Raw genomic sequence first — 27424 nt, forward strand, 5'->3', positions numbered from 1 at the left:
ATACAGCAATGCTGGTATCAGAAGGGTGATTCTTCAGCTCCGTCCTACCAGAGGGGACACTATGGAGATTGACACAGGTCCTGCATGTTAGGTGCCCTGGAGTAGTTAAAACCTGTAGGCACTTTTTGGGGGGGCGGGGGAGCCCTGACAGCTGAAAGCTTTTGCCACGTAACCTCACAAATATCATTCATACAATATACATGGTTCATCAAAGTAAGCAATGTTTTACAGACTTTAATTAGCAAATATATAAATGTCAGTTTGAACAGTAAAGTGGAGACATTTAAAGCCAAAGAAACACAAGAAATGAGAGCAGCATGTTGATTCCTGAATCTTTAAGTTAGATACCCAGCTCCAATTAGATCCCCTAAGTCAGTAGCTGTCATAACAGTGCAATTGATGGAGCTAATGTTAGTGTTAGCTTGAGCTGGTGGCATATGCCCAGATATGGTTACAGTCCTCCTAGCCTTCCTTTTTTGCAGTCCTAAATGTATTTGAGCTGCTGGATCCCTGTAAACGTCAATGAAACTTCACTGGCACAAGTGCATTTGTGATCACAGCCAGGATAAGCAATTGGTGTTTTTGAATTGCAAGATGACACAGTTCATAAATAACTCTCAGGGTGGGTCTGACCTCACAGCAATCCACCAGCATTCAAGGGATGCATGAAGTCCCAATGTGCTGAACTACATTTTCTCTCACTTTTGTAAATTTCAGACTTTATTGAATATAAATGTAACATGTTATACTTCTTTATTTTTTTAAATCCCTTTCCTTTGCTCTTGATCTTCTCCTGAGTAATGGAGCCGTCAAAGCCTTCTGTGACCATTACAAACTGCAGCTGCAGCAATAATATTACGTTTCCTGGCAGGTGTACTCTCCACCCATTAGTTTGTAATATTGTGAGGAGGTGGGGTCCCAAATGCAAATCCTTTGATTCCAAGCTGATCAGGTGACTCCACCCTTCCTGGCAATTGGCGATGAGCGTCCAGACAGCCTAACACCTGAAACACTCCCATGAGACAGATTGGTTTTTTTTACAAAAAATCCTAAATACAATTCTACTGAAAAAGAAAAATATAACCCAGATGTTGTTTTGAGGTGTTGATGGAATGAAAGACTCGTTATTCCAAATGGACACCATCCTGAAATCACATCCTGGCACATCTCTCATTTCAATGAGATTACTTAAATGCAGTGGCTTGCAGGATGGAGGCCAGCTGAGCATTCCCAGGACTTGAGGTAAAACCCATGTGCAAAGTTCTTCAAAACAAAAATGAAAGGTCAGGTGCATATTAATTACAAGACGTATAAATATGTCAGCAGGTTTTTGTAACTTCTTAATAAATCACCAAAGCAAGCAAAGCCAGCTCATGATGGCAGGACCATATGCTGAGTAATTAGGGCCTGAGCCTTACGGAGTTCTTTTCTGTGCAACAGAGCCTATCAAATGTAACACATATATTTTTTTTGGTCCTCCCTCTGATATTATAATAACCAGGCGCAACTGGATGGAAGCAGAGGTGCACCTCTCTCCATCACCATGGTGGAAAAGCTGCAGCTGTCATGCAGCTGCTATGGGCACAGCCAGGAAAAATAAAACACTGCAACAGAAGGGAAAGGGGTACCTGATTTGTACCAGCTCAGGCTCTTGCCAGCTTAGCTTAGCTTGGCCTTATTTGTCATGGGTAGCAGCAATTCAGGGTCACACGTAGAATCTTTCATGTTGCCTGCTACCTGATCCTTTTAGCTGGAGGAGCCAGGGATTAAAGCTGGGACTTTCTGTCTGCAGATCATGTGGTCCACCACTGAGCTACAGCTGACTATAGCAAAAGTTGGTTGCAATGTGCTTTCATTGAGTCAGCAGCATGTGGGTTAATTACATTAAGGCTGCTATCCTGTGCACACTTACCTAAGCGTCAATACCACTGAATTCAATGGGAATTACCTCCGAGTAGACGTGCCTAGGCTGCTGTTGCTAAATCCCATTTCACTGCTTTTTATTTTCTTGCATTTATATCCCACTTTTCTTCCAACATGGAACCCAAGGTGGCATACATGTTCCCAGGTAGTCTTCCATTTGAGCACTGACCAGGCCCAGATCTGCTTAGTTTGAAACATGGGACTAATAACTGGGCTTCAGTTGCAACCCTAGGCAAATTTACTTAATTTCACCCTTCTCCTTCAAGAGTCATCCCCCCAACCAAAAAAATTCTAAATGTATTTTGTGGAGTGGGGAGGGATATAGCAGACATACTTGGAGAGATTAAAAAGTAGATGTTTTATTGTTATATAAGCAAGCAGACAATGTTTGAAAAGTTGAAGGAGAAATACAAATATGTAATATACTAAACTTCATTAACAATATGTAGGCTTTGTTGTGTAGCATTGCAAACCAAGACTTCAGCTATGGCTCCTTTCTTCCTTGTTCAAACACATGTCTCCCATGTTTTAGCTGATAACATTATGATGTCTATATACACTAGTGTGATAAAGATATGCTACATATAGAATGAGGATATCTATAATCATGTGTGATCTGAAATCAGTGTTAGAGCTGCACTTATTTTAAAATAATTGAAAACTTTTAAATCGTAAAAATGCCATAAAAAGCCATCCCTTACTCCTTGTAAATGCAATCCTGCAAATTATCATGTTACAGGGAAGTTGTGCTGAGCAAGATCTGCAGGCTTGGTACAGGAATGGACCAATGAACATCACTGCTTGTTACTCCAGAGGCATGGGAACAGATATAGGATTACCTTCTTCATTTGTTCAGACCTCCTCCTAACTGGACTAGCCACATATCTCTGCATGTATCCTGTTGTACTGGTGCTTTGTTTTCAAAACATTAAGAGTTACTCTTTGTTCTGCTTGACAGATTAATCATTAGGCTAGGAATGCTAAAGAGCTGAAACCAAGAAAAGCAGAGCCCTGTTTTAGTGTGATGAAGAACATAAGAGGAGTCTGCTGGATCAGACCAATGGCCCATCTAGTTCAGCATCCTGTTTCCACAGCGGCCAACCAGTTGCTTGTGGGAAATTACTAAGCAGGATTTGAGCACAATAACACTCTCCTCTCCTGTGGTTTCCAGCAACTGGTATTCAGAAACATTACTGCCTCCAAACATAAGGGAACCTCAGCCTTGCTGTTTCCTTAACATTCCACACTGTGATAAGGAATGATGAGGAAACCCAAAATACTGCATTGTCTAGCTTATTACAAAGGGCAGAACCACTGCTCTCTGTATGCCATTATAGGTGCCATTTGAGAGTGGGGCAGGAATGGGTTTTGTTTTGCTCTTGTCTACATGATTTCCTCACTCTGCAGTCAGGTACTGAAGGGCATAAGCACCAGAGAGGCGTGGAGTGAGACCCAGATAATTTATCCACCTAGCACAGGACCAGCATATTCATACTTCAAGCGTGACCAATCACCCTGCTATTATGAAATGTCCCGACATCATCCCATCCAGCATCAGCGTAGGCAGCTGAGTCCTGAAAATCCAGCATGTCTGGAACGTAAGAGTTCAGCAGTCCTCTGCAGTTCTGGACACAGTTAGCTATTTTGAGCAGTCATAGTTAAAGGAAATAAATGGAAATAGAGTCGCCCATGTTTTACTTACCAGTCCTTAATTCTATAATAATTCCATTGATAGCCTGGGCCTCTCTACATCCATAGATTTCTCTTACCTTTGACTGTACCAACTGATCACTGCACCTTCAGTGGTACAACTTCAGCCCTTAAGGCTGCAACCCTGTCCCCAATTATCTAGGAATATGGAACATGGTGGGATATAAACCCCAGACAACATACATAGACATGCCCCAAATTTCATGCAGTTCCTTTAATGTGGACTTGGTTGAGTGCCAGTCTGTGGTTTTTGGCCTAATCGTATGCCCTGGACATGCAACATAATAGTCAGCTGACGGAAGAAAATATATAGGCCTGCTATAACTAATTAGAGAATAGCTTAATGATGGCACCTTAATATCACAAGAACTGTGACATTTCTGTCAAATATCCAGGCTCTCAAGAGTCATGTAATGACAGACCAGTGGGTCTACACACACTTGTCACTATTAATGGTTGCTATAGTTATTTATACATTATTAGTTAAATATTTTTCATAAGAGCTTTCTTGTTTGCATTGTTCTTTAAAGGTGAGAGATAAAATTATTGAAATTCATTCAATTTCGTAAGTAGATAGACGCATATGCACTGACATATGCAGAGTTTCTTGCGCACGAGAGCACTTTCTACCCCAAAATATCATTGCTGTGAAAACAAAGACAATATTTCAAAATAACCTCATTAGAATTGCAGACCAGGAGAGGCTGATGAAAGAAAAGCTTGAGCACAAGTACAAAAGTCATATGCTCTTCTTTGAGCCTATTAACTGATTGCCCCTCCGACCTTAATTTTTACTGGGGGCAAAAGTTTCATTGTAAACTTCATTTTTAGGGTCGTATTGTGAGTTGCCATGGTGTGAGCTTAATTAGCAATGAAACTGTCACAGAAATAATTTTACATATTTTTGCATTCCATTACTCAAGGTAATTACGATATTCTGTTAAGCCTCTTTTTAAGGCTTAAAGGGCAGTTTTTAGAAATAAGGCTTAAAGTCATCCACAGACTTCTTCAATAATTGTGGTGCTTTTCATAAATATGCAGCTTAGTTTTTCAGTGAATTTACTGAAAACAATTTATTTCCATCAGGGAGTTCTCATGCTATATTATATACTTGTAGGAGACGCTCACAGACACACATTCCTTTCCATATTATTCCAATTTAAAATTTTAATTGTGTAGTTTGGGCTGTTTCAATTGCTACTCCAGTTCAATATTATAAAACAGACTTTGTGTCATTGCCACTTGCACTGCAATTAGTTATTGCAAATTGGCAAGAGTTTTGGGGTTTTTTTGTATAATCACTAACAAAATAATGCCATGATTTCAGTTATTATATATCCCTGTGTTTTTTTTATGAACCAACGTGTGTGGTTGACATATTTACTCACTTCAAGATTTTAACCTTCTATAAGAATGCAGCCTTGGGCACTTGTTACCACAGTTTACCTTCTATTGTTTAAATTGCTTGAAAAACATAGGAACCGAACATATTTGCTTGTCATAGATGAAGTTTTGCTAGCTATGAAAAAAACCCTCTCTTTCTCCCTCACCCAGGTCTGCATGGAAATACCAGCTATTTGAATCATCTAAATGTGAGTTGCTTGTAAACGTTGCAGTAACTTCATTCTTACTCTGGCAGAGCTATGTGAACAGTGTAATGTGTAATAAAACAGCACGATTTGATAGATTTAGACAGCTGCCTCATTCTCTAGAAGTTCACATTTTGTTAATGCCACCCCCACGTTGAATAAGAGAAGATTAGAAGGTAAGGTCAATGTACGAAAATGGTTGCCAGGACATTTTTTTTTAATTGTAAAACTTTTTGTGATGTGATTCAGTAAAAAGACTATAGGGAGAAAGCAATGGAGACAAAGGGCTGCTATTAACCTACAGATGCAGGCTATTGCAGGGTTCATTGCGAGATTTGTCACACTGCTTAGCCAATGACGTGCTAGCAGGACTGGAAGAGACCACCCTTTTCTGGGGTAAGAGGGTAATTTGGTCTCCATGCTCATTTAATCCTGAACCTTCTCTGAATAGAGTGTCAGTTGGGTCTACATTGTGCAAAATTATGCATGCACTTTTTAATGCTGCCCCATTGTTCACTAAGCACTCGACCAAGATTTCTCAACCAATTTCCATTTGTCAGGAGGTCACTTGAAACCCAAGAGGAATCATAGGTGGATGGCAAGTGCAGGCTCTGCTTCCTTCTGCTGCCTCTAAAACAGATGTTTGGACACCAACAGCTTACCTATTGCGTTTTGCTTACAAATTGCAGCAGTACTAAAATTTATGAAGAAATGGCTTGATTTCATTTAGTGACTGAAGAACTCACTCTTATAAATGCGTTCCCTCTCCTACAGATACCATTGTCAAGGAGGCTGGGGATGTTTGGTCAAAGTGTCAGGCTACATTGCTTAAAACATTGCACACTGTTGGTGTAGGAGGAACAGGTGTTTGATGAACTGTGGGACGAAGGGCACCCTTGCTCTTCCCTTCTCTCTGTGTGGGAAGACTTCTCTGCAAAAACAATAGCACAAAGAGAAATTGATATACACCGCAAGTATGAACACACAGACTACAGCACAAGTATTGCAGGAATAAGCATTTTAAATTCTGAGGGTGATCCTATAGTTCCAATATTAATCAATACTTTAACAATTCTGAATACAGCATGTACATCAAATTTATTGATACATTTACAAAAAGGAAACAGCATTATGTTAACTCTCCAAGAAACATTTACATTTTGAACCATATTTGGCAATAATCATAATTTTAATGATTTGTACAAGTGTCCTCTTAACACAGGCAAGACTTTAGCTAAAGTGAGCTCCCATCCAGTGAAGTTCCATTCAATGTGAATTCTGTAATAAATTCAAATACCATATAAAAATGGGCCAGTCCTGATATAGTGGAAAGAACTCTATCAACATTTGCAGCGACTGGTTGATTGGCTGCAGCTGTTTCTCCGTCGATTACGAACAAAGGCTGACACAAGGATACATTTCTACATTATGTCCACAACACATTAAAGAGTGTGTTTGCTCTTTTGCTCCCCGTCATTCCAATTAATTTGGAGAAAAATGTAACTTTAGTATTTAGGACATGGCAAAGCTGTTCATCTAGATGATGTCTATATTATAAAAAATTAAAATAAAATAATATAAATATGTAACACAAACCCAGTGCCCATTGTTAAATAAGATATTCAGTAAAAAAACAAAAAACAAAAAACAAAAAAACAGACCTTCTACAATGACTGGTTTTAAAATATGCAGATATAATTTAATTATGAAGAACTTGAAACAGTGTGGAAATTAAGCTGCGATAGCCAGATTTTTGCATCTATGCCAGATAAAGTAGTTAAGTGCATAACATTCTGTTACATTGATAGAAGTGTAGATTACAATCTTACAATGAATTGCCTATATAAGAATGCATTCAGGAGTTCCGAAACATTGTCTTAAAACGGTGGGGTAGATTCACATGGTCATGTTTTTGATACGCTAACTGCAATTTTAACGTCATAATTTGTTCATCTGAAGATTCCAGTGGATAATAGCTCTTACTAAAATACCCTTTTCCCATCCTGTTCAGAGAACAGCTTTTAATGGAAAGGGGGGGGGGGAATTACCAATGTGTTTATTGTTACATGAATTTGATGGCAATTGGTCATTTGAATCCACCTGCCAAATATCTTAACCATGGTTAAAACCAAAATTTAATAATGGCCAACAGTTTCAAAACTCCTTTTCTGATTGCTATACTCAGATAGTTATACACAAAAAATGGTGGGATATCAAATAATTCATAGTGACACCATTGGAAATTATTTGTGGTAACAGTGGCATTTCTGTGTAAACTACTTCACATGAGGAAATATAATTTTGGAATTCCACTAGTTATGCAACCAGATGTTTGTGCGTGAATTGTACGTTTTTGCTTCTCTGAAAAGGTAAAAAGGCAGATCTACAAACCCAGTGGAATCACTGGAGTTTCAAAGCAGGATAAGAGTCTTTTGGTGGGGGGGAAGAGAGAGAGAGATAGAAGAGAAGATTTGAAAAACAAATGCCCATTGAAAATGTGGTATCCAAATAAGTCCCAGACACTATACAATGTAGCTGGTTAGATCCAGCAAATAGGATGTCATGTCTATGATCTGATCAAGAATACCTGCCCTTGTCACTCTTCGGATGTTTCTATCCACTTGCTCACACTGAAGACCAAGATATCCTTTTTTACACATGCATTTATTTGGTCGTATGCAGACACCCCCATGTCGACAGGCTGGTTCACATTTTGCTGTAAAAAACACACAAAAAAACTCTTCTGTAGAGGCTTTCCCAAGAATCAGGAAAAAAATCCATATGTACAAAATGGGAACTATTTCTCTATCATAATGGCAGCAGTATGGATTTATTTAGTTATTTCCAAAAAAATGAACCATTTGCTTTTGTCTGTTTCTCAGAATATAAAATAGGCCATGATACATTATGGGAAAAGAAACTTGGATAAAAATATAACAGTAATATGTAAAAGAATACCTTGCTCAAATATAACAGAAATATGTAAAAGAATACCTTGCTCATGAAAGTACCGGTATCTCTCTGAATTAGGGAGTCTACCACATTCTTATCAACTGTTATTCTGCATATGGTCTGCAATTGTCTTTTTCTTTGGTAAACAAATTCCTTGAGCTGCAAGGAATTCTAACCATCAAGAGCTCCATTTTAAAATCAAGTTTTGTTTTTTTAAAAAAAATATGGCTGTGAAATGTACAAATTAATCTAAAAATGATATGTTTTATTTTGCTCCAACTCATTCAGAGTGAGTATTGGGAGGGTCAACAGAGACTCTTGGACAGGGTAGGTACTACATCCATAGACACTGTTCTAACTCACTAGGATCCCTTCCTGGAGTGCGTTGCCCTTAGCTGGGCCAGTGGCGGTGGTCAGAATGTCTCCTTTGAACAGAATGACCTTAGGAAATTCCTTCTGGTCTTTGAACAGTATGGTGAGACAGATGTCCCTCAAGGACTCTATGGCTGCATGCTTCAGAGGTTTCCTTGCCTCACACATTCTCTCTATTTAACCTGTATCCCGCTTCCATCTTCTCATCCTAAGGTCTATTTCCACAGCTTAGCTCCTCTTGTGTGCACAGAGAAATTGACTGAAAGTGTGGAGAAGCATTTGAAGGATGGCAAATGAATGTTTATGTTTGGTAACAGTGTTAGTCCCCAGATGTGTGTCGTTTCATTCCAGTGGTCCCAAACAGACTACATATGAGCAACATCCAGGATAGCTTTGGCACAGTTTATCAAATGCACACATGTCATTTGATGAAAGCAAATTTCCGAGTCTCTTGCTCTTTGTGATTTCCCTTCCCCTCCCACCCATTCATTGCTTGCTGATAGAAGCTTGAGTAAATGAGGAATTTAAAATATATGGATTAAAAAAAACCCAACTTTTGTCAGAAGTTGATGGAAGCTTGCTATTTCCATGAATTATTGTGAACGGAATACTAACCAATTCTGCAGAACTCGCCTTCCCAGCCTTGATTACAGCAGCATTTTCCCGTGGGAGTGCAGTGCCCATTTCGACAATGCCTTGAGCATTCAGATGTCAATATCTGGGCAGGAAGAGCTGTTCTTTTGCATTCTTCTGGGACTAAAGGCCTGTAGAAAAATATACAGGCAACATACGTATTTAAAAGTCAGGGTCAAAGAGAAATTGTTTACACATAGACTGGATTCATTTTTTTTCCTCACAAAGAAAGCTGTTTAAAATGGTCCATGCAACAGTTTATGAAGTTGTGGAAAATTATATCTTGCATACATTTTAAGAGTTTTTATGATGATGAAATCCACTGTTTTAGAACAATATTCTATTCAGCAAACATTATAGCCAGCAACAATATTTTCATAGAAGCCTGGTCACACTGCTTTACAGTTCAATAGCTCCTCCTAAGTCCTCTTGGACATTCTGCTAACTTGGTAAAAACAGAACTTTTAAAAATTAGTTTAGGTGCTAATAAGAATGAAGTTGCCATCCTTTTTTAAAATCTCATTTCAAGCACACCAGTATCAGCAGTTAATGATAATGGTGCTACTGATTTTTGAAGTTCTTACTAATATTTTTACCGGAGATATATATGTAGGACTAAAATGGCATGCACATATTCTACCTACCTACCTACCTACCTACCTACCTACCTACCTACCTACCAGTGTATAGAACTACACACATCATAAGAATAATCATTAACTCATAGAGTTGGAAGGGGCCATGAGAATAATCTAGTTCAAACCCCTGTAATGCAGGAACTTTTTGCCCAACGCGGGGCTCGAACCCATGACCCACTATAGTTAGAGTAGTTAGAGGGAGAAAGAACGAAGTATGTGTAGGTGGAAGGGGGAGAGACCTGGGATTGAGGAACTAGAGTAATGAAGCAAGCACAGAACAGGAGAACCAGGAGGGACAACTGGACCTGGGGTCAGAACTGAACTTGAGGCAACTGGAGGTCACCTGTGTTTGCAGGCTAATAGACAATTTCACATAAGAACCAATAGTTTTGTACATGTTGCCTTTTATTTTCCCTGTGTTTGCTGTAGCTTAATTAATCTTATTTTTAACATGTACGTTTGAACTTGTCTGATCTATCGCTGCTTGGTTCAGATGGTGGAAAGATGACAACAGTGGACTCCAGTTTAAACAGAGTGGGAGAATCTCTGCTGGAGAAAGTTGGGAGCACATAAAAAAAAATCTCACAAAAATTCCCACGTAAGCTACCATCTATTCATATAGCCCAGAAGCCAAAACTGACACAGATTATTATAGATTCAAGCATTCAGAATGTCTGTTGGCAATCATATATCCCAGTACCACACACTCACACATTAGGATTGCAGCTCTGTAATATACCACAAAGGACCTAGAGAAGCAATCAAGTTTTCATGAATACCGTGTAATGAAATAAACAGAGGACCTTGTCTTATGATAGTGTCACACAATAATAAACCTTCAGGTGCTGAAACTGCCATGGAAGGTATGGAATTCTCCCTTGCTAGAGGTTTGTAAGCATAGACTGGATGGCCAACTCTCAGGAATGTTCTGGTGGTGGACTTCTTGCATTGCCGCTGAGCTAGATGAGTTGAGATCCCTTCCAGCTCTGTAATTCTATGCTTCTATTACTGTATGCTTCTATTACCATGAGCTCCAGAAATGCATTATTGGATACTTTGGGTCATGTTACACTTGTATCATTTTTTTTAATTGAAAGCATTTTGCCCCACATTTTGGCTAAAAAGAGTTCCTGAGCAGCACAGAGCAGCCCACAGCCCTCAGGCTTACTATCTTGAAGAAACAACATAAAAGGAAAAAGGGCAGGAGGAGGAAGGGGCTAAAAAAACTTAGACACCAGCTCTTAAAGCTACAGTTCTTACAATGACAAGTTGGGATAGAAACAGTTCAGGTAGACTGATGGAATGTGTATTACTGGGTGACAGATGAGAGGAGAAAAGAAGGGCCACAGGCAGCTTGTCTTTCAGCACCGATGGAATAGCCCTGCTTCCATTCTCTCCCTCTGCTGGAGCCTGATGGAATGGCTACTGTGAGGCGATACTTGAAGGAAAGCGAAAGGCAGCTGGCCTCTCAGCAGAGCCAACAGAATGATAAGTGAAGCCGGAGTCATGGACAAGTCGGGGGAGCAAACCACTTCATGAGTTCCAGAGGCTTAAGCTGATCTTCATACTTAGGAGTCTCAATCGATGTGATCTGGCAGCCCTGTGTTCAACATAATCAGTCACTGTACATTACATATAATGGCGCATATGTGTGCCTGCATGCAGTTTCATGCTGACATGTACATTTCTTCCTGAAAGCCCTGTCCATGGGATCTTTTTTTCTTTTGGTTTCAATTCCAAGTCCAGAAGCAGTAAGCTGCAACATATGCTGATGACACACAGTTCTACTTCTCCTTACCATCTACAGGTGTGGCAGCGGGCGTGCTGGACCCTTGTCTTGCCTTGGTAATGGACTGGATGGGAGCCAACAAACTGAAGCTCAATCCAGAGAAGACTAGGGCACTGGTAGGAGGCAGTTCTCTAGACTGCATGGATGAGAGGCTGCATGCTCTTGATGGGATTACACCCCCTCTGAAGGAGTGGGTACATAGCTTGGGGGTAATTCCTGGATCCTTTGCTGTCACTTGAGGGTCAGTTTGTCTTAATGGTGTGGAGTGTCTTCCATCAGCTTCAGCTGGTGGCCCAGCTGTGCCCCTATCTGGACATGGATAGTCTAAGGCCTGTTGCCTATGCTCTAGTAACCTCTAGGTTAGATTACTGCAATGCATTATACATAAGGCTGCTGCCTTTGAAGATGCTTTGGAAACTTCAGCTGGTGCAGAATTTTGGGGCCAGGTTGCTCACTAGGGTAAGATGGTTTGAGCATTTTACATTGATCCTGGCCCAACTACTCTCCCAATGTAAACCCACCCAGACCCTGCAATCATCATCTGAGTGATTTCATTGTGTGCCACCCCCACAAGCAGTCTGGAGGGTGGCAACATGGGAACATGCCTTTTCTGCAGTGGCTCCCCATTTGTGGAATGCTCTCCCCAAGGAGGCTCACCTGGTGCCCGCATTATATATCTTTAGGTACCAGGCGTAAGCATTTCTCTATAAGCAGGTCTTTGGTTGATAACAGTCTATACACCCTTTTAAATGTGTTTGTGGGAGAAGGGTTTATTTTTTCTTGTTGTTCTTACTTTTATTATGTATTTTGGGTTTTCATTTTGTATTTTTATGTCGTGAACCTCTCTGTGATCTTCATATGAAGGGTGGTATACAAATGAACAACAACAACAGGTTTACACAAACATGCATTCAAATGCACAAGCACCAGCAATGTCAAAGGCTATCTTTACAACAACAATTAGAGATTTGAGGGGACGTTATGAAATTAACCCCATTCCCCTGTCAGTGGCAGAAATCCCACCTAAAATTGTCTTTATCCAGGTGTGATGGAAGAGGAAGTGGGACCAAAGGAAAAGAATCAAAAATTTTCTTCAGAGGACAGCAATGCAAACATTTTCTAATGAATTTCTCCTTAGGCCTAATCACCAACAGAGGCTTCATCACTCTTGATTTTAAAGAAAACCCTGGATATGTTTCCCCCCCTAGTCTGTATTTGGTTAATCAGCTGCATAAAAATAATGTTTAGCAGCTAATGCTTTTGTTTTGAATATAATGGATTTTAATTTAATGGTATGCTTGCTATTACTGTATTTTATTTTATTTAATTACAAACTGCCCTGTGAGAGCAGTGTACCCTAAAAGGCAAGCTAAAAATTCTTTAAATAAAACAAATAAGTAACTACTTCTCTAGCATAAACACAGCACCCCTTCAGGTATGATTTTTCAGTACATTTGCTTTCAGTGCTGGGAGGCATGCCAAGAGCTCGTTACTTGATTTACTACAAGGGAATGATGTGGGGAGGAAGAAAAAGAGCCTTCCCTGCTTTCAGATTTTTAAACCCAGCAGCATATCAAATTTATTCTTATATGGTATACTTGTTCATGACCTCTAGTCTTTAAGAAATTCTGTCATATTTGAAAACTAGTCCCCAGCGGAGCCTGTATCAGTGTTAATAGCTGTGAGGTCAATGCAACTGCTAAACAGTTTGTATTACTGTCAGGGTGGTCATGAAAACAACACCTGCTGCATGAGGCCTTGGCAGCTGGGTCAACAGGCACTGTGGGAATTTATCAATTTAGGGGGCCACTTGCATAGCACTTTGACGGATGAATCGGGAAAGAAACTGGCTTACGGGGCTAAAGCTGCTCAATTATGTATTACATTCTTTACGGCAGCAGAGAAAGCAGCTCCGTGCATGCATCCGAAAACAGGCAAAATATAAACCGAAGAGGTATTTTTTTGCCTTATAAAATGAAGTACACAAAGAGGTCCTTAATAGCCAATGTTAGAAAGGAAGGGAGGGAGAATGGAAGTGCTCTGTGCATGGATTAAGATGTGACTTTAAAAATAATACCCCCCCCCATAACTGATGTTACAAAGTTTAAAGTCTTTGGGTTTACAAAGTCAAAGAACGTTAATGTGCATGTTTCACCTACAAGGAAGGTAGCTCCATGTAGATAGGCAAATGAGCTAATTATGTTATTCTAAATATACATATGTATTTTGAAGCACTCGTTCTGGGCTTCTACAACTGCGACTGACTTTAAGGATTAGGTACATTTTGAATTCAAGGGACTTTCATGGTCCACTTGGGTGGATTCCCCGGTCAACTGCTGTTTGCTGACAGCTTTATATTACATAGTTCCACAGTATTATTTAAAGGCAATCGGGCATAAGAAGATAATTGTGGAGAAGAGGTTTTCATTCTGCGTGTTTTACGGAATCATAGGGTTGTAAAAGGGTCTGAAATCATCCTGAGGAACCACTACCTTAAAGTAGGGTGTCCCCCCCCCACAAAGTTATATAGAATGTAGTTTTATGCTCTTTATTCTTAATTCATATCTTCTAAGGTAAAGTGCTCCTCACAAATGAAACAGAACTGAATGATGTTATTTGTGCCAGAAGTGTTTGTACAGTGCATAGAAAAACTACTCCAAAAGTACAAGAAAAGTGAGCTAAATGTCATTGGCGCTCATTTATACAGGACAGGGTAAATAAAGTATTCTGCAGCAGTTCTTATCTCATTCCTCAAACATGTTCATCAGATTTGGCTGAAAGATCATTATTTGTCTAAGGCTGTGGTGTCCAAACTTTTTTCAAAGAGGGCCAGATTTGATGAAGAGGAGGGCCATAAGGGCCAACCAAATTTGTTGACCTTTTTTTAGGATTGAAGTTGTTGAGGTTTCTTTCAGGATTTTAGCCCAGGAAATAAACTGCCACAAGGGCCAGATTAGGCCCCCGAAACGGACTTTGGACATGCCTGGTCTAAGGCTAGCCAGGTAAGACATAACTGAACCACCACCAGCACAGTTTCATGTTTCTTTCCATTGCCCCAAATTAGTTTGCTCATTTTCCATATACGTACACGCTTCTGGATCACAGATTTGTTTCTTTGTGGGTTTCTTTTGCTCATGACTATTACAGCTTCATGTGTACTAATGCAACGTTCAAAAAATAAATCCCTCCAAAAGGGAGGGAGGGAGAGAAGCTAGGTATGTCTGCAAGGCATTTGTTGTGCTCTCCCTGCAAAGCAATTCGGAGAAGAAATGGAGCAAGAAGGTAAATAAGGAAATGTTGCTTTTAAAACTTTATAAAATGTGGGGAATGCCCTCACTGTGGATGAAGGTGAGAATGAATGTACAAACAAGAGCAAATTAAGCTTCAATTAAAAGAAGACAAAACAATGGAACAGGGTTATTGTTTCATGGCATCCCTATTTAAATACTGAAAAACCTGCCTGTGCCCTTGAGCAGGGCTAATATTAAGGGAGTTCAAAAGACCAACAATATGTTGAAAAGATGGCTGAGGGGGACTGTAGGAACATGTGGCCTGCACTCCTTCCCCACAATCTGTGCATTTGGTTGGTGTCAAAAGGGATTTTATACAAGGACTGTAGAGTTTCCTCACATAGTGATCGAACGTGCAGATGTGTGTGGCCACAGTGTGTGTCAGCAATGGTGGTCAGACTGCTCTTTGCAGCTCTGCAACCCCCATCTGACTTCTTCCAAAGCATGTGGAGGGCACCTGAAACCCCCTTATTATGATGAAAGTTGTTCCTTGAAGTGATGTTGCCTTCCTTCAGGCAGCTTGGCAATGAAGACTTTCCTCATCTCTATGAAGGCTGAGCACAGATATGACTAATGAAGTGTGGAAAACTTCTGCTGTACAAGAGAAGCCAATAGCAATTTATTTTACAATATCTCAATGCTGCTTTTCAGGGCAAACCTTACAAAGTGGTTTACATTAAAAAAAAATAGATCAAGAATCATGAATGCGTCTCTAGAATGAAACAGTAGCAGCAAATTGGAGGATGAGGAAACTTCTGGAAAGCCGTATTTGTCCTCCTTTCAAGGCAAGATGGTTCATGAGTAGCCCTGTAGTAGCAGTTGGGGGCAAGAGGGAGGAGTCACCTCTCCTGGAACACTAGGAGGTATGTGGTGGACAGCTCTCAAGGCTCCTCACCTTTCTCTTCGCCCCACAAGTGCAATGCAGTTGTAAAGGGCACAGAAGCAGTGTTCAGGGTTTGCCCTGTTGATTCTTTGAAGTGACTGATTGTGTTTCATGTATATGAATTTCAGAAAATCATTTTATTGACTTTCATCACTGGCCACTCTATCAAATGTGAGGCAGTTCATGGAGTGGACAGTTCCAACTCAGTGGCTTCCAAAAGCACATTGGGCCACTGACAGCCTCATACCATGACCTATTATCACCTGAAAGGCTTGACTTTCACTTGACTTGTATTTTGATTGTACAGTGGTACCTTGGGTTAAGTACTTAATTCGTTCCGGAGGTCCATACTTAAACTGTTCTTAACCTGAAGCACCACTTCAGCTAATGGGGCCTTCTGCTGCTGCCGCGCCGCCGGAGCCCGATTTCTGTTCTCATCCTGAAACAAAGTTCTTAACCTGAAGCAATATTTCTGGGTTAGCGGAGTCTGTAACCTGAAGCGTATGTAACCTGAAGCGTATGTAACCCGAGGTACCACTGTATTGTATTGTTAATTCCCCTGGGTCTGAGAGCTTTACTTATTGTGAAAATGCCATCTTACCCACTTGAAGCTCAGTTAAGCAAAATTTCTTCAGTTTTTCTGTGCATCTGATAAGATCCAGTTTTTAAGATAAATGTCAGTTCTTATTGACTAGACATCTAGCAGGTCTGTTCTATTTATTCTAGGAAGAAATGCTTGGTGTATTTAAAGGGTATTAGGAAATGTTTTAATCCAGTAATCCTCTTCCACATGTACTTGGTATGTTGCGTGTACAGAAGAGCAGTTTTTCATGTTCTATCCCTGTGGGATCCTGCTGCTTGCATCAAACAAGAGCAGAGCTACTGCTCTGCCTTCCACTTACAGAAACTGGTGTGGAATCCTACTGCAGAGAAGTAACAAGGGAATTCTGTGCAGACTGGCAGGGAAAGCCCGCTGGTATATTTCCATCTGTACTAAGCACTGCACATACATGAGAGAACAGTACTATGGCGATGCTGTGCAAAGAGCCACATGGCCTTAGTTGTACAGAGCTCTTTTCTATGTGTGCTTTAGATCTAGCCATTTCATTCAAAAGCTGTACTGAATGTGAAATAATGATTTCAATGCAATTTTGCCCACATGCCAAAACACCCGTGAAAGAAATCTTGTGAAATCCTTTAGTGCTGCTATCTTAACAAAATATTTCCTGGCTTTCCATTTTTAAAATCAGTTTCATTTCGAATGTATGCCAGAGTACATAGTGTCGTTAGCACAGTCTATTTTCCCCTCTTGTCTTATTCTAGCCAGATGCATTACCCTCTGCCACACATTAAATAGCTAACCAGGAACTCTGCATTGGGAGGTCTGGCCTTTCAGGTATGTCATTTTGAGACCACCCTAATCGCCGAGGCAACAGGAGCACAAAGCCAAGGTCAAACAAAGCAACCCCCTTGTAATTAGATACTAATAGTGGATTAAAGGTGTAAAATTCGCCTAAATCCACACACCAACAGACTAAACAATCCAAATGAAGCCAGCAAGATTTGTTTTGCAAAAGTACTTTTCCACCTAGAATTCATAAATAAAACAAATATAGTATGCTTGATTGACTGCAGTAACATCTGCTTCTTAATTAATAACGTTTCAGTGGCAGATACATGACAAAGTAATGGAACTTTCCTATATGTTATTAATTTACTGTTAGGTTGTTCAAAATTCTGAATCACTTATACACCCTCTGTCAAAGCAGAACCCTCTTATTTCAGCTTCCCTGCCACTTTGCCATTCCCTGCACATCTCAATAGTCTACACATCCAAGTATTGATGGACTACCTTGCCTCTACAGTATCTTCTCCATTTCCAATAAAAAAGCTGTTGTTTTAATATTTTACTCATGATTTTGAAAGCTTATTCATTTGAATGACAAAGAGTGGGTTTTCATAGGGAAGGCTCTGGAGAGAGCAAAAAGGGTGGGTGGGTGCTTGGACTATGCCTGGAAATAACAGAGGAAAGGTAAGTGTGGATAAGCCATTTTTCTCTCTGCTTAGCTGTGTGACTCTTGGCAGTGCTGTTTCTCTAAAAAAAAAAGAGGTACCAGAACTCACCACGAATACCTCCCTTGTATAATGGCAATGGTGCCCACCTGAGTGGTGCCAGAACTGAGTTCTGGTGAGTTCCAGTGGAAAAAAAAAGCCTCCTTATGGCAGGTGAGCTGCTGCTGCTTACTGGGAGGAAGAGGGGAGGGTAGCATGGTGCAAATGCACAGGAAGGAGTGCTGGATTGGTTCCACCTATGTGCTTGCACAATGTCAACCTCGCCACTGCCTCTCCTCTAGGTAAACGGCACCAACTCACTCACTCACTAAAGCATCTCTTACCTTTTGGGGTCAACAATTTTGTAGAGCTTCCCATTGTGAGAGTGTGTCATGCTTTTACTGCTTGCTAAGATGTAGACCTCACCTGTTAAGAAAACGCATACCATAAATGATTAGTGGTATCCACTAAAAAACTGAAAAGTTAATGTACAATTTGTGGCTCTTTCTTGTTGTGTGGCAAGGATATTACAATATTTAATTTAATTCTGCTTTACATTAGTATTTCCGGTTTCTTTTTGGTTTTTTTTAAAAGCAAACAGAACTGAGAAAGAACAACTTGGCTGATAAAGCCCCAGAGATCCACAGCCGGGCATGGAAACTGAACCCAGGATCCACTGGTCAAAGTCTAAAGATCCGAAGATACATTCTGTGCTTGAGTCTCAGTATCTGACCTCAGTCTCAGTCCTTGTTGTGCATTTATGTGAATATATTTCTCCTAAAGCCCCTGGCACAAAAGAGGCATATAAACTTTGCTGGCAATTTCGCTTTCTCTTTCTGTCACAGTGTGAAAAAGGATTAAGGGAGCAATCCTAACTAACCTCCTACAGTCTGCTGGGGCTTTATGGGGTGGTAGGGCCAAAGTTAAATCCAAAGCTTTGTGGCCGGGACAGAGGGTAGTGGGCAGGCAGATGGCTGTGCCAGCCTAGATCTGATTCAGCCTCACCATAAGAAAACTGGGGTCTTTCTGCTGGCTTCTGCTGCCAGGGTCCTTACTGGGAGCACTTCTGCCTGTCCACATATTTGCAGGTGGAAGAGGGAGTTTCACTCCAGTAGTCACTGGGAGGGTGAAAGCATCAATGTGGTTTCAATTGCTCTTGTAGCATGAGTAGGGCAATTTGGGAAAACAATTCGTAGAGTTTTGTTAGTTTAGAAAAATGAAGAATCAATCATTCTGCAGATATGATGCAACTGATATACTCAGTACACTGCACATTACGGAGATAGCTTGTCCATGTTCTGGAAACCTCCTGTTTAGATATATTCTGGAGCTGTTATTGAGAATATAGCTTGTCTGTGCTTATGTAGCTCCTTTGGCTTTTGTTCTAGTACTATTCCAAGTGCCAGTGCTTACTTTTAAGGCTCTGCACAGATCAGGATGTGGATATCAGAAGGAAAGTCCACTTCCATCTTTGGAGCCCCTTCTTAAGCACCCACACTACCTGAAGTTTTTATTTATTTAAATGCATTTATAAATTGCTTAATAAATAAAAAATCTCTAATTGAGGCAAGAAGTGACAGGGCCTTTTTGGTATTGGCCCGTTTATAGTATTCTCTCTCTAGGAAGGCTCTCCTGGTGCCTACACTAAGTTATTTTGGGTCCCAGGGGAAGATTTTTTAAATTTCCCCAGGCTTTTAATATCTGATGAGCTTTTAATATTTGAGTATCTTATTGCTACTTTTAAATCCTAGTGTTTTATTGTTTGCTTTCATTTTATTACATTTTAAAATATTATCTTGTTTCTTTTTTCTTGTGAACCACCCTGATAATAATGTATTGAACTGCAATATAGAACTTTTATAAATGCACACATAGATAGCCAATTTTTCCTTTAAATATAATAATATCCTAAATAAGCTGTTTTTGTCTTACCTACTTCATCTTCACCAAATCCCAAGATATGTCCTGAAAAGAAACCTCTACATGAACCACTGTTGCCCAGACACAGTGGTTTCTCTTGCCACTGTTTGGTCACGGGGCTCTGTTGCAGTGTTAAAAAATTTCTGTAAACACAAATAAAAAAAAGGGACAAAATCTTACACAGTGTGCTTTGCACCAATAAAATCTAGAACTATAATGAACATATGTAAGATGGGGTCCTTTAAAATCTGAGCCATAAAACCTACAATCCAGATTATACTTTGTGCCTCTGAACACTGATAAATTCTCATGAAATATGAAACGGATTGACATAGCACAATGTTTTGATGAATCCAGACCTATTATGCTTTGGTCACTGAAAGCTACTTGAGGTGCTCTAAAAGGCTTTCCATATGATTGGTGCAGTGGCGGAGCAAGCTGATCGGGTGCCTGAGGTGGTGCGTGTGATCTGCGCCCAGGGGCTGGGCCAGCTGCGTGCGGGGATGGGGCCAGCCAGGGCAGGACACTCTGTGGGGCTTCCGAGGAGTCTGCCTGCCTCCTCCAACTCAGCCACCCTATAGCCGGGGAGGAGGAGGCGGGTGGACCAGGAGAGATGCATGGCTCGGGTGCGCTGCACACCCAACAGTGAGTGCCACCTGCCATTTTGTCACTCCCGTCAGTGGTGACACCCGGGGCGGACCGCCCCCACCGTACCCCCTTCCTCCGCCCCTGATTGGTGGGGCTTTTGATTCCGCCTCTCTTGGGAACAACAACGGATCTACCACTCACCGAAAGATGTGGAGCCCTCAAATATCCCACAGAACCTACACACAGTGTATTTCACTCCTGGTACCATGTGCTTTCTTCAACACGAAGTCCCAGAATCAATGTAGTAATTTCAACCAGATATTTTCTAACAAGCAAACACCCATACATGTGCAACATCCATTAACTGAACATAACCTTCCCTAACTGAACAAACTAACCGGCAGGCTTGCTCTTAAGAAGCTGTTCATCTTAAACATACAGTAGCATATATCAGCATGGGATGTGTGCACAAAGGGGACTGCAGACTAGGAGAGAGGAGAAGGCATGGAAATGGGGGTGATCTATGCGCAAGGGACAGTTGAGATAAAGTAAGGGGGCAGGGAGAAAAAGGGGTGGTTGCAGAAAAGGCGGGAGGAGGAGGAATGGGAATGTAGGCGAAGGTGAAAGCAGGGGCACAAAACAGTCTACAGCATCAGAGGAAATGGTGACTTCATAAATGGGTGAAAAGGGTGCTTAGTAGTTGCCATGTGTGGGAGGAAGAAGATGCAGGAGCTTACTACGAGGGGGGCAACATCTGTACTGCTTTTGTGTGAGTTTTAAATAAACTTACCCATTGCGGTCTGCAAAAATATAACTTCCATAAAGTCTTTCAGACTGGCAGCCTCTGTATACAAATCCACCAACCAATGACCCACTACTGAATGGCTTGAATTCCAAAAGTGAAGGCTCGCTTTCTAAAAAGGAACTACCACAGTGTTAGATTAAATGCAATTTCGTTTGTTAAAGATATGTTTTAATTCAAAGAGGAGAGTAAAAAATCAGGATATTTGTATTTCAACAACCCCAGTGCTGCAAACCAGAAAATGCAAGGTAGAATTTAGGCTAAAATAACATTACAGTTTCTTTAGTCAGCAACATTTGTCTAGCATTAGATCTTATGCAGCACAACCCTATGCATGCTTTAATTGAATTTTCACAGTCTACTTTTTGCATTTCATTACCATTTGACTGCATCTTGCACGACTGTTTTCTCTTTCCACTTCACGCCTCAGATGAAGTGGATTCTAGTCTACAAAATCTTACATTTTCATTACTCGTTAAGATGCCACAAGATTCTTCCTTGTTTTCCCAAAATATATAATTTTAAATGATTTGCAGAGACATGATTTTTGTTTGCTAGACTCTAGCAAGCTGGAGACTACTGCACTTACTTTTTCCTTAATTTTTGGAAAATGAATTTGCATGTTAAGCTTTTAGGGTAAGTAAGACAATATTATGCAATCTGATAAATTATTCTTTTAAGCAAGGGACCACAGTACTTTACTCTAATTGCATTCTTCCCTGGGTGGTCATAATTTTGCATCACAAAATTGCTTTGTTTCATCTTCATTAGAATCACCCAGAATTCCACTGGAACTGTGGCTTAATAAATCCCTTTTCAAACCACATCACTCTTTAGTATGGCATTTATAAAATGTACCCACAAATATGTACAATAGCTAAAGCTGAAATCTGGAAGAGGGCTAGTCATGCTCTCAAGTTCCACTGATTTCAACGGGTCCTAAGTGCTCATAACTCTGTTCTGGGCTGTAGATAATGCTGCAACATTTTAAAATCATGTATCTGTAACTATGAGACTAGAAATACTTTAATTTGAAAGGAGTGTAATGGTAAAAATATTTTTTTAATCTTCCTTTTGCTCCCTTTCACATATAACATATTAGATATGCCTGTAGGGCTGTACTCACTATCCTACACATTCTTGGAAGGCTATCTAAATATACTGTACGTATTATAGGACTTACCATAATCTTTCCCCTTTATTATCTGAAGGATTCTTGCTGAGGACCTGTTCTTCCCATTGGAGTCTGAACAAAGTATTGTTAAATTAATATTTACATCAGTTGGGTGACGATCCACGGCACACCTGTTCAACAGCATGTTAAAAGAGAGATGAAACAGCAAACCTTCTGTCATTTACCACTTTGCTTCTATACCAGAATACAAAACAATGCTTTCCATGCTGAAATGCTGATCCTCAAGTGCATGTAAATGACCATTCTTATAAGGTTTGTTTACTATGCAAGTTGGAAACCTTAGCCTGGGAGCTGAATACGGCCTTCTGACCTTCTGGGCCTCTCTGTATGGTCCTCCAGACAATCCTTTAGCCACCCCACCCCAGACCACAACTCGTTCTGGCTTTGCCTCTAGCACTCCATAAATGCTTTTGCCTGGCTGGAATGTGTCTTTGAACTGTCATAATGTCTCTTGCTGGAAAGATGGAGCGGTGTGTGGGTGTAGTTGCAGAAGCCTTTTACTTTGTGGCTGGGCTATAACCTACTGTTGTCATGTTGTTGGATTTGCTATTGATGATGCATGCAGTAGCCACTGTTGTAGAACATGAATGAGTTAATTGCTGACGCAGGCGGGGAAATTGCTGCAGCATTACAATGTACTACTTATTTATAATTTTATATAAATTATTCAGCTGGTTTGAGTTACTGAGTGGAAATCTATAATACTTTATACTGGGATTGTGGTGAAACTAAGGGGTAAACATGCATTTGGAACCTGGGGTATGTGTTAGTGTTGAGTGGAGAAGGGATTTGGAGTGGAGAAACTGGAACAGGAAACACAGGCTCTCCTTCTGCAGCTTCTCTCGCCGTCGGATTCACGCCTCCTGAATAGGTTTCTCTTTTAAATCAGACCTCTGTTACATGTATACTGTAATATGTAGCTAACCACTAAGTTTCACTAAAGTCTGAGTATCAAGCATTTGCAATTCATAAGTTACATTTAGGCAGTGATGGCCACCAACCCAGATGGCTTTATAAGAGAATTAGACAGATCCACAGAGAGGGCTACTGATGACAACTAGCCATGATGGCCATGCTATGCCTTCAAAGTTGGAGGCAGTAAAAATTCTGAATACCAGTTGCTCGGAACTGTGCTCTTGTACACAGATCCTGCTTGCAAGTTTCCCACAGGCATCTTGGTTGGCCATTGTGAGAGCAGGATGCTGGACTAGTTAAGCCATTGGTTGGATCCCGCAGGCTCTTCTTGTGTTCTTTAAGGACTACCTGAATATTTTATACTAAATTAGAAAAACAAGCCCTTTGACAGAAACAAAAACCCATTTTGAAAATTCCTGGACCAGAGTGCTTGTTTCTGATTTGTGCAAAACCCAAAAGAAATTCATACAACTTGATGCTCGGCATCCGCCTGTCTTGGGAAACAATGGAAGAGTGTGCCTTTGGGGGTGAAATCAAACCATTGGAGAGTTACAGCACCTGATGGCTGTAGAGATCAATAAGGAAGAGAATGTTTTGTTGCAGCTGGGGCAGATGAAGGCATCCAGTTGTGCTGCTGCAGACACACCGTGGTTTTTCTTCTTTCTGTGCTCTTCCCAGTGGTCATTCCTGCTCTGGCCACTGCTGTGGATACACAACCTCACTGGTTGTCTCCAGGCACTGCAGTCGTTTGCAAGGGATTTTCACACAGCAGGGTTGATGCTGCCAGCCTTCATGTCTCGTTTGTAGACATCTTTCTAGTGAAGAGTTGGTCTTCTAACAGGCCTGGTGCCTGAAGCCAGCTCTCCATAGAGCATGTTCTTGTTGTGCTTAGATGTATGGCTGGCAAAGTGATTTAAACTCTAATCTCCCTATGGCAACACCAATTCACCACAGGGAATTTGTTTAGTAGACTGGAATGTAATGTACATACTAATACAGTATTTCCGAACGAACACATGGATCTTCTTTCACAGTTGTAAGACCTTGTTCCAAATATACATCCCCATGAAGTAAACACACACACACCCTTTCGGTTAAATTATTTTCTTGTCTTTTTCCTCCTTTTCCCTATGGGCATAGATGAAGGATTGTCTCTGAATATTCAATTTTTAAAAGTGTGTTTATCTCCTTGTTAGTTTATGGTCATGTTGAAAAAGAAATATAACCTACTTACCTGCCTGGATTGTGGAGTCCATGGGCAAAAATTTCAGGAGGCTGATTGGTGCTGTTAAAGTGTGGGTTGCTCCGTGGTATGGAATAAGGCACATGGCAGAAATCAGTGTCTACATCCAGGCGTAACACAGAACCTGTAAAATCACTGAGAAAGTTGGAGGATAACACAATTGTTTTTTAAAAGGATTTTTACTGGGCAGCATTCATTTAAATAGTAGTGAAATAAACAGGAAATTGCCCAACGAAAGGGTAATCTCTGAGGGTTTAATGCAGCATACTGACTCTGTGAGATAACATAGCTCTAAATTGCCTCAACTTGTTAAGTCTCAGTTTGGCCTCTTTAAGAGACAGAAATGACATGTTGCATGCACCTATGATTTTCACTGGACACATTTGCTCAAATGAGTTCCTCCATTTTGGAGGACTGCTACTTGTGCTTAGCTATATTGAGCGGGGAGCAGTATAAACAGAGCAGTATGGATAAAATACATTTTCCTCCACTAAGCATTAATACTTCTATGGTGGTCTGCATCTTGCTATTCTAATTCTTTCACTGAAGTGATCAGCACATGAATTGTATAAATATAGTGAGTGAGGGGGATTGGCACATGTTTTCAATGATGAAGATTATATTACTGATCTGTATTGGACATCTAAATGGTAGAATTATTTTAGCGGGTATGGTGCTGAAAAAGAAACAATAAATAAGAAAGATTTTATCCACTGGTAATTATTATACCTCAAACCATCCATCTCCTCCATATCATCTATAGTGATCATCCCATCACCAAGGAATGTGTATAAAAATCCATCAGGGCCAAACAGCAGCTGTCCTCCAAGGTGTTTTCTGTGTAGCTCTGCAACTTCTAGAAAACCTCTTGCTGTTCTCGTATCAACCTGATGTGGATTTTTCCTGTAGCACAGAAGAAGGATTGTGGAATTAATCTCCATTAAAATTATGTTTAAAATGTTTCTTCTCTGCCCCAGAATCATCCTTGCATTAGTTCAGAACGGCAGGGACATATGGTTTTTGATATAAAGCTTTGTCCTAGGTCCTTTTAAACATGGGTGAGGCATGATAGCTTCCACTCAACTGGCCTGGGTGCCAATGATTCCTTAGTGGACTGTGACTGGCCATCAAACACTGTGCGGGGGGTTTTTTGGTACTGTTTTGTTGCTTTGCTTGCCATGTGGCAAAGGTTTTGCATCCTGAATGTATCTCAGGTGTTTGTTGCTGATATTAAGAGATAACCAGTGTGGTATAATAGAGAAGGGTTAGGGAACCTGTGGCACCCCAGATGTTGGATGTTATTGCTGAACGCTAGCAACGCTGCCGGTGCCTGATGTGAGTTGGAGTCCAACATATGAACAGCCACAGGTTCCTCCTCCCTGACTTAATCTTAGACTATGGCTGGGGTGACTCAGTCATAAGATGACCATGGACCAGTCACTATTCTCTTAATAGGGTTGCTGTGAGGATAAATTTGGGGAAAATGTGTATGCTACCCCAAGGTCCTTGGAAAAAGGGTGGGACACATGGAAATAAATAAACAAATGTTATTCAGCACAGTTGTAGGTGGTGAGGACATAAATTGATAGTGGATTTTAAGGGATCGTTAGAGAGAGGCACAGCTGAACCACTCTCCAAAGGGATCTCATTAAAGAGCATTCTGAGGCATACCAGTAACTAGTCAGTCACATGTAGTATGGCTGCCAACTCAGTTTGAGGCTAACATTCCTCATTCCTTCATGTCCAGGAAAAAAGGAAGTGGGTATGGTCAGTTTAAGCCATATTAAGACTTGAGAAACCACCATCAAGATGAATTTTGTTGCTCAAATGCCACTAATAAGCTAGATCAGAAGAGTAGTAGGTTAGCATAGCATTGTCCTGCATGGAGTCAGACTTTGTTGCAGATTCCTCAGTCAATAGTCAACCTTCTTAATTCCAAAAATAGTGATGTGTCAGATCTTTCTAAAAGACTAAAATTTTGTACCAAAGACAAAAAATGTGCATTACTAACTGTATTTTTTTTTGAAATTATTTGGGATATACATTTGAATAAAGATTGGTTCGATTGTTTATATTTCTATGCCGCTTTTCATTCAGGTAAATCCCAAGGTGGCTTACAAACAATTAATAACAATAACATGATAGAATATAATACAGCATTAATCATTATATTATAAAGAGGATTTATTGAAGAGAGCAAGGCACTGCACTTTGCTGCTTTCCTGAGCAGCGTTTGATTGAAATCTGTCACGGAGGTTTACTGACAGTATCCAAATGGATCCTATGTAAATGAGGGGCAACCTGTTTAAAAGCAAGGCATGCAAAAGCAGAAAAACTGGGCTTGGGGACTGACAGATTCCCAGCATATGACACAACTAAGCTGAAGTACACTGTATATGGGAACTTGCTGCTGAAGCTGTTTACAAAATTCGTACCTGGACACGGTGTATTCTACAACCCTAAGAATATGGTCATGTGGCCCAATGGCCCATCGTTCTTGGTTGGTGGTATAGGACACATACAGCTTTCCATTTTTTTTGTAATTGGGATGGAATGCAAGGCTTAAGAGCCCTCTTTCATCTCCACCCTGCAGTCAAATGGGGAAAAAAGCAAAACAAAGAATTGTGAAGTTAATTATGTTCTTTATTGTGTTTAAGAGGGACCCCCCCCTTTAAAAAAGTTTCTTTCTTTCTTGTGAGTAATCTTTGCTGCCTCCTTTCTTCTTTTCTTTCTTCCTTTTCTAACTATGGCACAAAAAAGGATTATAAAACATTTCATCCGGTTTGGGGAATGAGGAGGGGCGGCAGTGGTTGTTGCTCCTTGAGAGTCGGAAGAGAACAATTGTTTTGTGTAGCTATTGGTATACAAGCCTCCTCACTCCTTTTCTATGGAGAGATCTTTGGGAAGCCATGAAGACAAGTTTAAGTGCT

The 27424-nt window shown here is 40.5% G+C and overlaps 2 protein-coding genes across 7 annotated transcripts in view; one reads left to right on the plus strand and one right to left on the minus strand.

Moving 5' to 3' along the window:
• ANAPC10 (anaphase promoting complex subunit 10) overlaps nt 1-27424 on the plus strand; it is a 117855-nt gene that overhangs the window by 52528 nt on the left and 37903 nt on the right. Inside the window, exon 5 of one of the 2 annotated variants that reach the window (XM_083631410.1) lies at nt 5188-5225. In XM_083631410.1, the coding sequence (XP_083487536.1) occupies nt 5188-5214 (27 nt within the window). In that variant the 3' untranslated portion in view covers nt 5215-5225. Of the gene's footprint in view, nt 1-5187; nt 5309-27424 lie in introns of those variants that run through there. The other variant, XM_083631409.1, reaches the window with a different exon arrangement.
• Nucleotides 2258-27424, minus strand: part of HHIP (hedgehog interacting protein) — a 74896-nt gene continuing 49729 nt past the window's right edge. The window contains exons 5-14 of one of the 5 annotated variants that reach the window (XM_083631167.1): nt 26930-27081; nt 25224-25397; nt 24486-24629; nt 22325-22446; nt 21130-21253; nt 19764-19894; nt 18176-18257; nt 9162-9310; nt 7810-7938; nt 2258-6153 (exon numbers count right to left, since the gene is read on the minus strand). In XM_083631167.1, coding sequence (XP_083487293.1) covers nt 6029-6153; nt 7810-7938; nt 9162-9310; nt 18176-18257; nt 19764-19894; nt 21130-21253; nt 22325-22446; nt 24486-24629; nt 25224-25397; nt 26930-27081 — 1332 coding nt within the window. In that variant the 3' untranslated portion in view covers nt 2258-6028. Of the gene's footprint in view, nt 6154-6225; nt 7939-9161; nt 9311-18175; nt 18258-19763; nt 19895-21129; nt 21254-22324; nt 22447-24485; nt 24630-25223; nt 25398-26929; nt 27082-27424 lie in introns of those variants that run through there. The other 4 variants (XM_083631168.1, XM_083631171.1, XM_083631170.1 and 1 more) reach the window with 4 other exon arrangements.

Source organism: Podarcis filfolensis, assembly GCF_964270895.1.
Source record: "Podarcis filfolensis genome assembly, chromosome: 9".
NCBI lineage: Eukaryota > Metazoa > Chordata > Lepidosauria > Squamata > Lacertidae > Podarcis > Podarcis filfolensis.